This window comes from Papilio polytes, unplaced genomic scaffold (genome assembly GCF_000836215.1).
Source record: "Papilio polytes unplaced genomic scaffold, Ppol_1.0 DF823731.1, whole genome shotgun sequence".
Classification (NCBI taxonomy): domain Eukaryota; kingdom Metazoa; phylum Arthropoda; class Insecta; order Lepidoptera; family Papilionidae; genus Papilio; species Papilio polytes.
In genome coordinates this window covers 4,097,622-4,110,771 of record NW_013525473.1, presented here as the reverse complement: position 1 = coordinate 4,110,771, position 13,150 = coordinate 4,097,622, and the positions used below count along the sequence as shown (strand labels likewise).

The following is a 13,150-nucleotide window of genomic DNA, read 5'->3' as shown; positions in this document are numbered from 1 at the left end:
CCAAATCTACACTTTAGTAATAATGTTCATTGCTTGGAAACTAATGTTTAATTGAATTTTCTTTCTAAATTGTATGTCTGTTTTAAGAAAATACGGATGGGAGTCCTTCACTGAAGCGGGCGGATTCTGAAGCCAGTAAACTGCGAAGGTCAAAAGAACGCATCACTTCAAGTCCTCTAGCACAAAGAAGTAGGAAACGTAAGTAATCTCATTTTTAATCTGATATAACCTAAAAAGTTTCATTTATTTCATTTGATTTCTACGTATTGGTCTTATTTACCAATTTTGTACTCAATAGATTATAGTTATTAATATTTTTTTACTAATAACTAGTTTATAGGTGTACAAACGTGAGGGAGTAAATGCGATTACGTTGCAGTGGGCGGCAGCCGCAATGGCGGCGAGCGCACGCCGTCCCTGGACACGCTGTCCAGCCTCGCCTCCGACGACCTCATGATGGAGAACGACCTCGCTAACTCCATCACCAGTCTGCAGAGCGTCGACGATTACATTGAAAGGTAACTTAGTCATTTTAAGGTTATATAACTGAAGTCGTAAGAAGAAAGTGGTTTTGTTGATAATCTAAGGAGTCATAGGTATTTGATATTCTTTTCTCTGTTTGATTTCGTTATTTAATCTAAACTCAAATCACGTCACATACATTGTAATAAGCGGTGGTAGTCCTAAGTTTTTAGATTACAACGCCACCATGGTATACGAGAACAAGCGACCACCTAAATCCGCCAAAATGGCGAAGCGACCGCTGTCCACAGACATTCGTAATTGCAGATGCGTTGTCTACTCTATCGATGGAGGGGAGACGTACACGAAAAGGATATTTCCCCTTCCTGTGCGTCTCCTCCACCGTCATATCCATTTTCCTAAGGAATCCTTTCCTTATAATAAAACAGTGGAGCAGGAAAGGAACTAAAATTGGGCCTCCTACACACTCATCAGACGAAACGTGGGATTGCTTCCACTTCACGCCTGTCTTCTATGTGGTGTCTTTCTTTATTTAAAATGTTGATATCTAAAGGGCTAACAATCTCCCTCATCATAAAGAAGTTATTTATTGAGATAAACCAACAGGCCAAAATTACGACAAATAAACATTTTTACCCAATACAATAAGTAACATGCAGTTAATTTGTCCTAATTATAGCTTTACACGACATATACATAGAATAGTAACAACAACAGTAACAACATTAGACAGAATATGTTTTATCAATATTATTTTATCTATATTTTTTTTCAATAAAACTCAATAATCTGAATCATAATCTATCTGAATTCATGATAACAGAGCACAGCACAGCATTAGTACCCATTTTCATATTTGTTCAGGTTGGACAGTTCTCTGCGCAGCGGGCTGAACTCTCTGGACGAGGTGCAGCTGCGCCAGGAGCTGTCGTCGTCGAAGGCGATGGTGCGCCAGTGGAGCCAGCTGCTGGAGAAGAACACCATACTGGACCGGCAGTTGGCCGCCATGGCGCAGGGCACTGCCGACTCCCTCACGGCCAGCAATAACAGCCTCACCAGCGCGGGGTGAGTACTATTTCTTTATACTTCTAGGTGGCAAACGAGCGGAAGAACTAATACGGATCGAAGTATTTCAATTTTATAGCTTACAAAATTTAAAGCCCGATACAAATGCTCAGTTCTAAATAATAGTTTTAATTGAAGAGTCGAACCGTTCAAGTGGGATTTAAGAATTCGATGGCATATGCCGTGAGTCTACTTCAAGAGTCATGCTTGTCATTTCTAGCTACCGAGTGTTATAAATTAGTGTCAACCAAAACATTGGGTTACAAACGAGCATAATACACTTTATTTAAATTGTTAGCCAATTTTTGCACATCACTAAAACATTGACATCGAGTTTCCTGCAACTACTATATGTAATCTAAAAGGGTGAAAAATAGACACAATCTAAAAATAAACTAAAAAGGCGAATGTGGCAAAAAAAACGCGATTAGCAAATACTATCGGATACAATGTTATGATTTAATCAAATAGGACAAAGTTTTGTAAAACGAGGTATAAGTATTTCATGTTGCACTTAATCGAAGTCGTACGAGTACGAGTGTGTTTACCAAATACAGTATCGGAGTGCAAGATAATGTCTGCTGAGTGACATTCGATAGCAACGTTTCGTGGAAAGTAAAACGCGTACGATACTCGTATCAGTTAATTGCGTTTCGGTCGTTTAACTTTTGTCTAATTGAAAACAAAAGATAAGCATTTACTTAAAATGTAGGAAATATTATTCTTGTGATAAATTTAGTTATAAAATAATATTTTTCTAAAAACAAGTACCTAATATAAAACAAATTAAATTCCTGCTTAGGCTAACAATGCAAATTTTACTTTAGAGCCTTTTTTATTATTTTCTCTAATTAAAACTCATTCGCTACAAGTTTTAAAACTATACTTATTTAAACTCGATAGATAGACAAAACATTTGACATTAGAGTTCATATTTCACAATTAGAAATTCAGTCAATAATCGCTATAATGCATTGAACTATTAGAAAACATTACTAGATGGGACGTACTGATTACATTCTAACCTGCCTTCAACTACACGATTATGCCACACGAAAATATTGTCAGTTATTAACGAAGCAAACGAACCATCAATAGTGGAAAGTTAAATGAGACATCCATACGTTGAAAAATTTCTTTATCTAAAAATCCGTAACTAGAAGTATACTTTCTCTTTCCAATGACTGACACAAATCTCATTAGACGTTTACAGCATCTCAAATACTCACTAATAATTATGTAATCTACAATTACTTGTACAACAAATTTACGATTCACTTCACAAAGAAGCAGGGACAATTGGACGATCAGAAAAAGCAAAATAAACACATTATTTACAAGAAGCGTTTTATTATATCGTTCAATTATAACAGGAAACAATCAAAGCTTGTATTTAGAATACTAATTTATGTTTATGCCAAGCTATGATATCGTGGTAGAAGATATTAAAGTCTAATTAATGTAAATTGTATGACTGTATTCTAAATTATGTTAAGAGCATTCTCTTTTTAGTAATTCGTGAATGTAATTCTCATAATGATTAGTCTGGCTCGGTCAATTTAACAGTCTGCGTCGCGGTTGACGATCTGAGAATCAATTATATGCGCTCTGTAACTCCAGAACAGTTGGTACATCTTGAATTGAATGCAGTTCATCTTATAATAGACGCCCAGTAAATTTCTCTTCCATAAACTTTCGTCTTTAAGAATTTCTTATTCTTGTAGTTCAAGTTTTTCTTCTTTTAAGATATTCTTTTAAACATCTTAGATCTCTGATAGTCTTTTTAGTGTCATTGGTGCATTAATAGTTAGGGGAAATACGAGCCTAACGTCAACCAATATGGCTTCCATTCAGAAAGGGTTTCTACGGTACACGATTACATTTTTACGAATAAACGTGTACATTTATATTATAAAGTATATATTACAATACGTTGTGCAACAGAATTCTAATAAACGAATTTTTTATGTCGAAGTTTAAGAATTAATGTGGTAATATATAACATTATATTGATAATTCATGTATTACTTTTTCCCTTGTGTAAAGAAATTAGTTTGCTTTTTCGATTGTAGTTCAATAAATTATTTCAACAAATTATCTTCAAAAATTAAATACTAATGTCGTTATCACTATAACACTGAATTAGAAGTGAACAAGGTGTAAAAATGTACATAAAACACATGTTCAAAGACTCACTTTGGCTTCAATTGGCAAATTAATTTCTTGTTTGTTCGTTTGACCTCCATACGTCATGACATACTAGCACAATAGATTTTAACAATGGGAGTTATTCCCTCCCATCTTAATATCATTCGCTAGCCTTGCTCATGCGAGTCGATTCAATTAAACAATTCACATTTATGTTGTATACAAAACGAGTTAGCTTATGCTTGTCGACTTCCTTGCCAATGTTACCTAAATGTTACAAAGATTGTTAAAAATTACGCGATTAGCTGACACGATCGGATAAGTTTTCGAAAGGCGTTTCGTAAGATGAATTTCGCGCTCTACGCGGCGATTTTCAAGGTGGATTTTACGGTGAGCTTTGTGTCGAAAGGTCCTTGCTCCATGAGGTAATCAGATAAAGCGTTTGTGCGGCAGCTGGTAGGGCACGGGGCTGTTCATCTCGAGCTCGCGGCGTGCGCTGCGCCCGCGTGCCTCGCGCTCGCGCTAGTCTGCCACAAGACGCGCGCGCGTTCGTACGTAGTACAAATCTACACATAACACGTGCACCCTCGACTCGATACGATCGAATTTAAATCAACGATACATCGATCATCAAAAGGTCATTGGACGCGTCCGAAATAATTATAAAGATTTAGTTAGCTTGGGACCTAATCTGCGTTAAGAATAACTCTTACGTCCTAGAAGATGTTAAGTCAATTACGTGAGGCATAAATCTGCGTAGGGGTTTACAGTAAAGCTCATTAGGATGCTTACGATAAATTTCGTCGCTGCACCGGTTCGGATGTGTTTGTTTCATAGTGAATGTGTTTGTGCGCTTCAAACAATAGTGCGATAACATATCTAAACAACATCCTCTGTTATCTTTGACGCGATCAATAATTATAGCCGGTACTGTGCGTGTCTGTGTGGGCGAAGTTAGATAATGTTGGAGCTAAAATCTGCACAATGATATTAAATACATATCTTGCGTTTATATTTTTATGATGCTCGTAAATTTTTTTTTATAAAAAATTTAATCGCAGCTGTTGGTAAGTGATACATCTGTGACCAACGGCCAAGTTTTCGCTGCGTACTGTTTCTCATATAATTCGTAAAATTAGAAGATTAGAATTTAGATTACTTGGTTATTTTCTTGAATCTTTTGGAGGTAATCTAATGAAGGTACTAATTTTATGGCAAGTCTCAAAGTAATGAGCTCAATTCTCTGTCTGTTTACTGTAAAACAAATCTGTTCATTGTTTCTAATGTGGATAATAGAATGTTGTATTAATAATAGAATGTAAATAATTATTCAACAATGGTTTATTATGCGTAACTATCATGATAGTCACTTTGAAGTCTTATGCAAATTATTTTACTACCCTCGTTTAATTTTATTTCAATAACAATTTTATGTATTCAATTTATTCATTTGACATTGAATCAGCCTGAACCGAGAATCTAACGGTTTCCTATTATTCTCATTTAAACAGCTGCAAATAGTATGACATAAGTAGGCACTATAAATATCTAAAATTACTGCATCATATTGACCAGATTTATCGATAATAATGTTGCGTATTGTTCCATTTCAAAATAGGTTATGTTAAGAACATAGTAGCTTTAAAAATAGTACAATACACGTGTTCCAGACTACGTGATGTTAGTTCCCGTTGAATGCGGGTGTAGGGTATCCCTTTGTTGGAATACCGTTGCCATGGCAACATTGAATAGCAGCACCGAAAGCTTTTATTGCGGGCCTCACTCAATGCGGCTTGTGGCTACTGCTTTCACGTGCATCATCCGAAATAGAAAATACAAATAAATGTGCGATCAAAATAATGAAGATACGCCTAATTATAAAGACTCGTGAGTTAAAAGTGAAACCAATCCGGCATTGCTTATTTTTGTGTACAAAAACTAGTGCGAGTTACACTTTTTTAATTAATCATTTTATAAATTCGAGTGCTTTTCATTAATTTCTGACTTTTTTCCATTAGATGAATGCGTTCTTAGCTTAATTACCTTAATAGTCATTTTAAGTAGAATCTATATTTGTATTTTGGATTTAGTAATGCATTTACGGTATTATTGAACAACAGTCAACCATTGCAATCATGCTTCCGTATTGATATATCACTTTGCCACCCTTTATTATTGCCAAATACATGATAAAAAAATATATAAAAGAACAGTAAGCGAATTCATCTTAAATGATTAATTAACATTGACATCTTTAGTCAAGGAAACTCTCTCTAAGAAAAAAAAAGATTGCCAGGCAAAGGTCTGTTTTTATTATCCGTTGACAAAAAGGTTTCAAAGAATTTACGAAACCTTTAAAACTCATCGGATGGGTTTTTTCTACTTAATACTATGTATGCAATTCTAACAGTATTGTAACATATTCGTCTTGTTTTTTTATTAACATGTACGTTGATTATTTAAAATTTTAGACTCCGCTAAGATTTTGATATAAAAAACATTTTATCTTCTTTTGGTGCCGTCTCCTAACGAAGGTTGAGTCAATACAGCAACTTGAAGTTTGTACACAGCAGCTCTAAATATAGCACATGTACTTTTATTGTACCATTGGCAAAGATTAAGCCACGATGTTCATCTCCTTCCTGGACTTCTTTTCCCTAGAATCTTACCCTGAATAATAACATTTTATAACAGTTTCTATTTCCCATCTATAGGTATCTTTAGGTATACGATTGGGTCTGTTACTGTTGGCTGTTGCAATCAGTTAAAATTAAACTGAACGGTAAACTGACGGTTAGCGCATTGCCGGCTCCGGCGCTCGGCCGCGTTGTTAATCATTCCAAGAATGCTTAATAACGTCAATGTTTTTTGTTGTTGTTGTACTCCATGCCAACACATCGAGCCGTACAACGCTGCTCCGTTTATTAACCCATTATAATGAAATGGCAACCAGTATTTAATTCCGGTTGAACGCAGTCTTTATAGGGGAGAATAAAATTGCATACTTCTAAATGTTTTTCGCAGTTCTTTTTAGATTTATCCTTGTCTTGTATTTTGAGCGATACAGATACTGGCGTTACATTAAAATAATTAAAATTCTAAGGACAATTTACAAGTTTTGATGTGTTTTAAAGGTAGAAGTTACTAAAAAATAACTTGAATTTTTCGAAAAGCCAAGGTTTCTAGCTCGCTTGGAAATAATTATATTTAATTTTATTAATTATATACTAAACGTAATTACTGAATTATTCTTAAGGTACTGAGAGTTACCGCTTCGCGTACGAAATCCCGTTATAAAGTTTATTTCACAGAAAATACAGCTTCTTAAATTCGTTGTTTTAGTTTATTTTTAGTATTAAATTCCAACATTTTGTCTCAGACATTTGCATGATAACATTTATACGCTATGCAACAAAGAATAAATTTTTGTTTTTGTTCATGTTGACAATATAAAACCTGTTTAAAACTCTATAAATGGATAGTTGATATTTCCTAGTTACTAGTATAAAATATTTAATGTATCAGTATTATCAAGTATTATTTTTTTAATAAGTAAGTACTCGTATGTAATACATTAAATAAACTCTTTTAGTTTTATTTTATTACGAAAAGAAGTATACCTGACCGATGACCTTGATGAGAAATTATCTCAGAACGTAAATTATAGTCTCTCTCTCTTCTCTCTCTCAATATTTAAAACTAGCTTTCGCACGCGCCCCCTCCGCGGGAAATTAAAAAAATAAAAGCAAGTAGCCTTTGTTTTCTTTAAGACTATTCACTACATCTATGCCAAATTTAATCGAGATCCATTCAGACATCATCCATCCATCTATCCATCCACCCATTTGAACTTTTGCATTTATAATATTAATAAGATATAAGATTACAGAAACAAAACATATTTTCGATTAAGGTAACTAAAGAATTTCAATTCCTTGCTGAAAGCACTCAGTACCCGATACCAGGAATCGCTTTACACAAATGAATTCTATTGCTAGGTAATAAGGATATTTTTTGCAACAATAAATATCTGTTAAATTAAAAAGAGGTCATTGCCATGTACGGTTTTTATAACGAACGTATATCGACAAAAACAATCATTAAGATCCAATCTGCGTATACTTATACTACTATTATAATCTATTTCAGTACTACGAATCGTACAGTATTCGGTAAACAATTTTCAAAAATATCAAATGCTTTCAATCGGTATCTACCTTAAGTTTGTAACTGAAGCAAAGACAAGACGGACGAAGTATATAGGTATGGCTTTATTTAAGACTAGCTGTTGCTCGCGACTTCGCTCGCGTTAAATTAAAAAATATATCCTATGTTACTTACAGATAAATTACCTTTCTAACGATGAAAGAATTTTTAAAAACGGCCCAGTAGTTTTTGAGTTATTTCAATACATTCAAAAATACAAAGTTTTCCTCTTTATAATATTAGTATAGAAGATTTATCATTATATGTACCAAGTATATAATACAACACTTGGTTTAAAACTGCATCGTAATTACTTAGCTCTAAGCAGAACCTTATGTATTTGAGGTTAGAAATATTCTTCTCAAATGCTCAGTTAAACTGTTATTTATTTTTATATAATTAAGTTAAGGCTTAAAGATAAATGTCTTCCATAAAACTGACAGTTGCTTCTAAGAAATTGTCAAGAAACCTTTCTAATGGCCAGTCATAAAAAGTAGCCCACTTTTTAAATACCCGCTCCGCGTTTACCGGACGCTCAGATAAATTAAACGTTTCTGCCAAGCAATTCTAACATAAATCTAACTCTATTAATTTTATGCATCCGTTTTTATGTAACTTATAAGAGGTAAATGACTTGTTAGCAGTTTTATAAAAGCTCAAAAATTTCCATGATCGAAAGCTTTTCAAACCGACCACCTGTAAAAACATCTTTCATTTTAATTAACTTCTTAGTATTAGATTTAAAATGTAATATAAACAGATAGTTAGATTTTTCACTTATAAAATTGCATTACACAATTCTAATTTTGCTATTACTTACGACTTTTTTGACCAATTGTTTTGACTAATAGAAAAAAAACTGACATTATATATGTAGTACATCTTTAACAGAACAAAAGAATGTTACCGGATGTTAAGTTCATTGCCCATGAATAATCGCTATGATAAAGACCAACGCATATCCGTATTATGTTTGTTATTTTCACTTGGAAGCTTCTTTACGTACACTATGTACAGGAAAATCTTTCATCAACAGTTCAGTATAACTTAACATGGCGTTTCTTAGTCATATATAAATGAACGAAAGACAGACTTATGGCCAATTTCTTAGCTACGTTTAACCTATCATTAGTGTTTTAGTGCAATACATTCATGAAATGCGTTCCCGAACTATGTAACTTAAGTTTTACTCCATTGAAACTTATGTCAACCTAACACTAATGTATTGCTAGGTAATGACATAATAAGTGGAAACTTCAGAAACCTAGCATTACCAAATTAGCCTACGGTAATCAAATCTTAGGAGTCGAGTTAACCGAAAGCCGCGTTACCGCAAATTCCTCGGCATCTACTCACTTTTCCGTACAAAGTAAATCGTGTCATGAATAAATTACCCTCAACTAGTCACTTTTAACCTTGTTAAGTAAATGTAATATTACTTATTTATTAGGAAACTTGATTAACTTAACATAGAACTAATAAAACAGTAATAAAAAGATCATAACAAAGACGTAATACTCTATTGAGTTAATAAACAATTTCGAAGTTAAAAAAGGACCAGTGTAAAAGTGCCATATGTTTCTGACAGACATAAGTGAAGTGAATAGTGTGATGACGATGGAAAGACCTAGTGTTGTGTCGGAGAGGGAGGCCCCGGCGAAGGGCCTCGTTGCCCAAGTCGTCACCATGCTCAACGGGCAAGCACAGAGGTAAGAAAAATGATATTATTTAAAACAGAACCAAGGGTTTGGCTGGTTAAAGTTGCGGATAAACTCTTCTAGTTACTCACTTGAGTTTTTGTATTTCACAGAATGCAAATGTGTAATAAGTAAGTGTAGTGAATGGTCATATGTGTAACCATTACACGAGTGTATTGTCCTATTTACACAGTTGGGTTTAAGCCGAAGCCACACAGAGCAGTGCTGTTTCAATGGCATGCGGCATGCTCGGGTTACGGTGTCGAATGTCTTTAATTTCGTATCAAGTATATCTGTACTCTATACTATTATAATAAAGCGTAAACACATACTTTTTGTTGCCTAAGATGTCAGCAATTACAGCATATTTTTAAATAATTCTTTTTTTAATAAAAAGCCCTACACTTACGTCACGCTTTAGGCTATACATTTACACGTTATTAAACTTAGTTGGTAAATTAATTGGATAAAACCCCTAATGTGGGAAAGAGACCATAAGTAACTGTCAACATCAAGGAATCAAAATTTGCCGTGGATTGTCATCATATCATGTCATTTTGACATTTGCAATGGACAAATTGACAAAATGTAAACGATAAAATGAAGTTTTTATAGATACCTGCGGATGAAGCTGCATGGGAACAGCTAGTGAGTACCTATAGAAGAAGAAGCTAATAGCTTATAACAAGACTAGGTTAGATTTTCCTAGTGATTTTGTCCGCGCGATATTTCAAAAAATCTCGGATCAAATGTACAAATTACGCAGTGATAATGAAGCTTTCTAAAGATGAAAAATGATTTAAAATCAATGTGGTAGTTTTCAAGTTCATACGTTATAATTATAAATAATCATCGGCTATCACTATCTTAAAAAAGAGATATAACATACAAGTATTTCGGACAAGAATTTCACAGAAGGAAAATACTTAAATACTTATCGTGTAACGTCGCGAATAGTTTTCTCATCGTCTCAGTATTGTATGTGATAATAAAAGGAGAAAGTCATACTGTGACACTTCGAACAATTGCAACATATTATCCATACATAACAGGCAATCATTTACAATTTTCACATATGTTCGCTTCGCTTGAGGATCATATGACCATTTCTTCAATATCGCCTTTAGCACTGCTTACATAACTAATTTTATCGATATTCTTTTTACTCAATCCTTGCTCGTTGTATCTTTTTTTTTATGAAAAATATTAGTAGATTTTTGTTAATTTACTAATATTTCCTTTAACCATTCCAACTAAGCACTAAGCTTGTGCTAGAATATGGTTCACGACAATAGTCGAATGCCGGGATTCGAACCCTCGACCGCAAGATCGGTAGTCCGCACCCCAAACCATCAGGTTATTGGAAGCTTTTACAAAGACTAACAAAATAATAATATTTTCGCAGATGTTTGAATGTAGACTACACACGAGTTAATATTTTTTGCATACTTGAAACCCTTTTTTTGACTTGACCCTACGACCTTCAATCTCAATAGACACATCTGCGATTTGTATTTGTAGCTTCCCTACTTAAAACGAGTTTTTTAACGTATCTTTTAATAAGAAATGGACTTATGCCGAGTTGGTGAAGTTTCCATTTATTTTATAGTTACCCAGTGATTCATTAGTGTTTGGTTCACCTAAGTTTTAATGGAGTAAAACTCAAGTTATGTTCGGAAACGCATTTAATGAAGTTGTCAAGCCGCACTAACCAACGGTTAAATAAAGCTGGTAACTGGCTATTAATTTTAATCGTATGTAATTGATTTCAAATCATAATAATATTTGTACATGATGACAAATAAACGATTTCTTTTTACGATATTTATGCAAAAATAATAACGTCTATAATAATTATTATGCGTGAAGCTACTCTCTTATATTACAGGAAATGCAAGCTCGTGTTCCGATACAGCCGTCTCGTATTGCATTTATTGAAGTAAAACGAATACAAATATCGTTTAAATCGGATTATTGATACAAACAATTGCTGTTTCTTTAGTATCAGTCGATTTTAAATAATAAATGTATACCAGATTACCTTGTACGAGGTTTTTATTGCTAAGAATAAACAAAATATAAAAGTTTTTACTTACCTAGTTGATACGAATTGCGTAAAACTTTTACCTTATGTAGCCAGATAGGGATTACAAAATACTCGGAAAAATACACAATTATAACGGCGATGGTAGTAAAAATGTTTAAATTATCAGTAGTTTTTAAATGTTTGAATTCAATGTGCAAAAAAAAATGTTTCATATTGTTTAATTTAAGGGAGGTTCTTACACAGTCTTTACAAAAAAATAATTAGCGAGCTATGTCGAAAAGTAGTTCATAGAGGTGTAACATATTACGAGCGCCATCTGTTATAGTTAAAGTGTACTGTAGTTGCTTAGCAGAAATTTAGTGACTAACAATTTAAATTTGATTCTTTCTTTTCCACACGAATAATTTGATATGTCCCCTCTGTTTTCTTTTCTCTTCAGTGTACTGAAATTTGTCTAATTGTAACGGTAGGATGCAAAAAATAAAAAAATTATATCAGTATATAAATTTTAACAATTTACATTATTAAGTTTAAAATGCTCAATATTCTAACGAAACAAAAGCCAAACTAAGATATTTGGTCCGTTAAGGGAAGGGGTTCTTGAGGTTGGTTCTATCAGAAAACATCTAAAACCTATATAAATACCATAAAAATGTCATAAAACGGCGCTATTGAGCTATGATAATTTAATTTCACTTGTGCCAACTGGGTCAATTGTATCTTGTACGTTACCTTGAAAAATAGTGGGCGTAACATTAACTATTTCTTCTAAGGTATCCATTTTGTATACTTATACCTTTCAAGTAACGTTTCTAAGTGGATTATCTACCAACGTGACATCTATAAAGAATACACGTTACTTATACTTTACTCATATTTATTTTAATGTCATTCTTGAGGCTTACAACTCTTATATTTGAGTCTTTTATTTACGTGATACTTCTACAAACATTTACGTGTGAATTACGAGTTTCATGTCAAGTAGTCGAAAATTATATGAAAGTGTAAGTTAAATCGCGTAGTAGTTAATTGGGTTCAATTTCAATTAGTTGTGATGCTGAGCGTGCGATGCCGTTAGTTTTGTACAATGCTGCTCCGCTCCGGTGGCTACGTCAGATAATGCGCCCACAATTTACTGGGGATCCGGCGATGACGATACTTTGAGACACTCCGTTATCTATCTATAATCATATCTGACGTTTGACATAATCTCCTAACGGTTTTGTTCGTTCACCAAAACTAGGTAAAGAGTACCAACATTTAATATTTTATTTAACATTTTTGTTACTGGCTGAACGATTGTTATATTTTCTACTGTCATCTTGTTTTCGTAATTGTACAAACTTCTATTAAATAAATAATTTTATACTCGCTGATTAATTTAATAATGAATGGAAGATTCTTTCGTCTGATACACTTTACCCGTAATCTTTCACAATAAAGTGCGCGACATATATTAAAATATTCATAGTTGCATGTAAATCTGCTCTGTGAATCAGCTGAG

General features: G+C 33.5%; 1 protein-coding gene across 1 annotated transcript in view; it reads left to right on the top strand.

Moving 5' to 3' along the window:
* LOC106103491 overlaps positions 1 to 13,150 on the top strand; it is a 60,644-nt gene that overhangs the window by 36,076 nt on the left and 11,418 nt on the right. Inside the window, exons 14-16 of the mRNA XM_013283271.1 lie at positions 88 to 198; positions 380 to 518; positions 1,348 to 1,548. Coding sequence (XP_013138725.1) covers positions 88 to 198; positions 380 to 518; positions 1,348 to 1,548 — 451 coding nt within the window. The remainder of the gene's footprint in view (positions 1 to 87; positions 199 to 379; positions 519 to 1,347; positions 1,549 to 13,150) is intronic.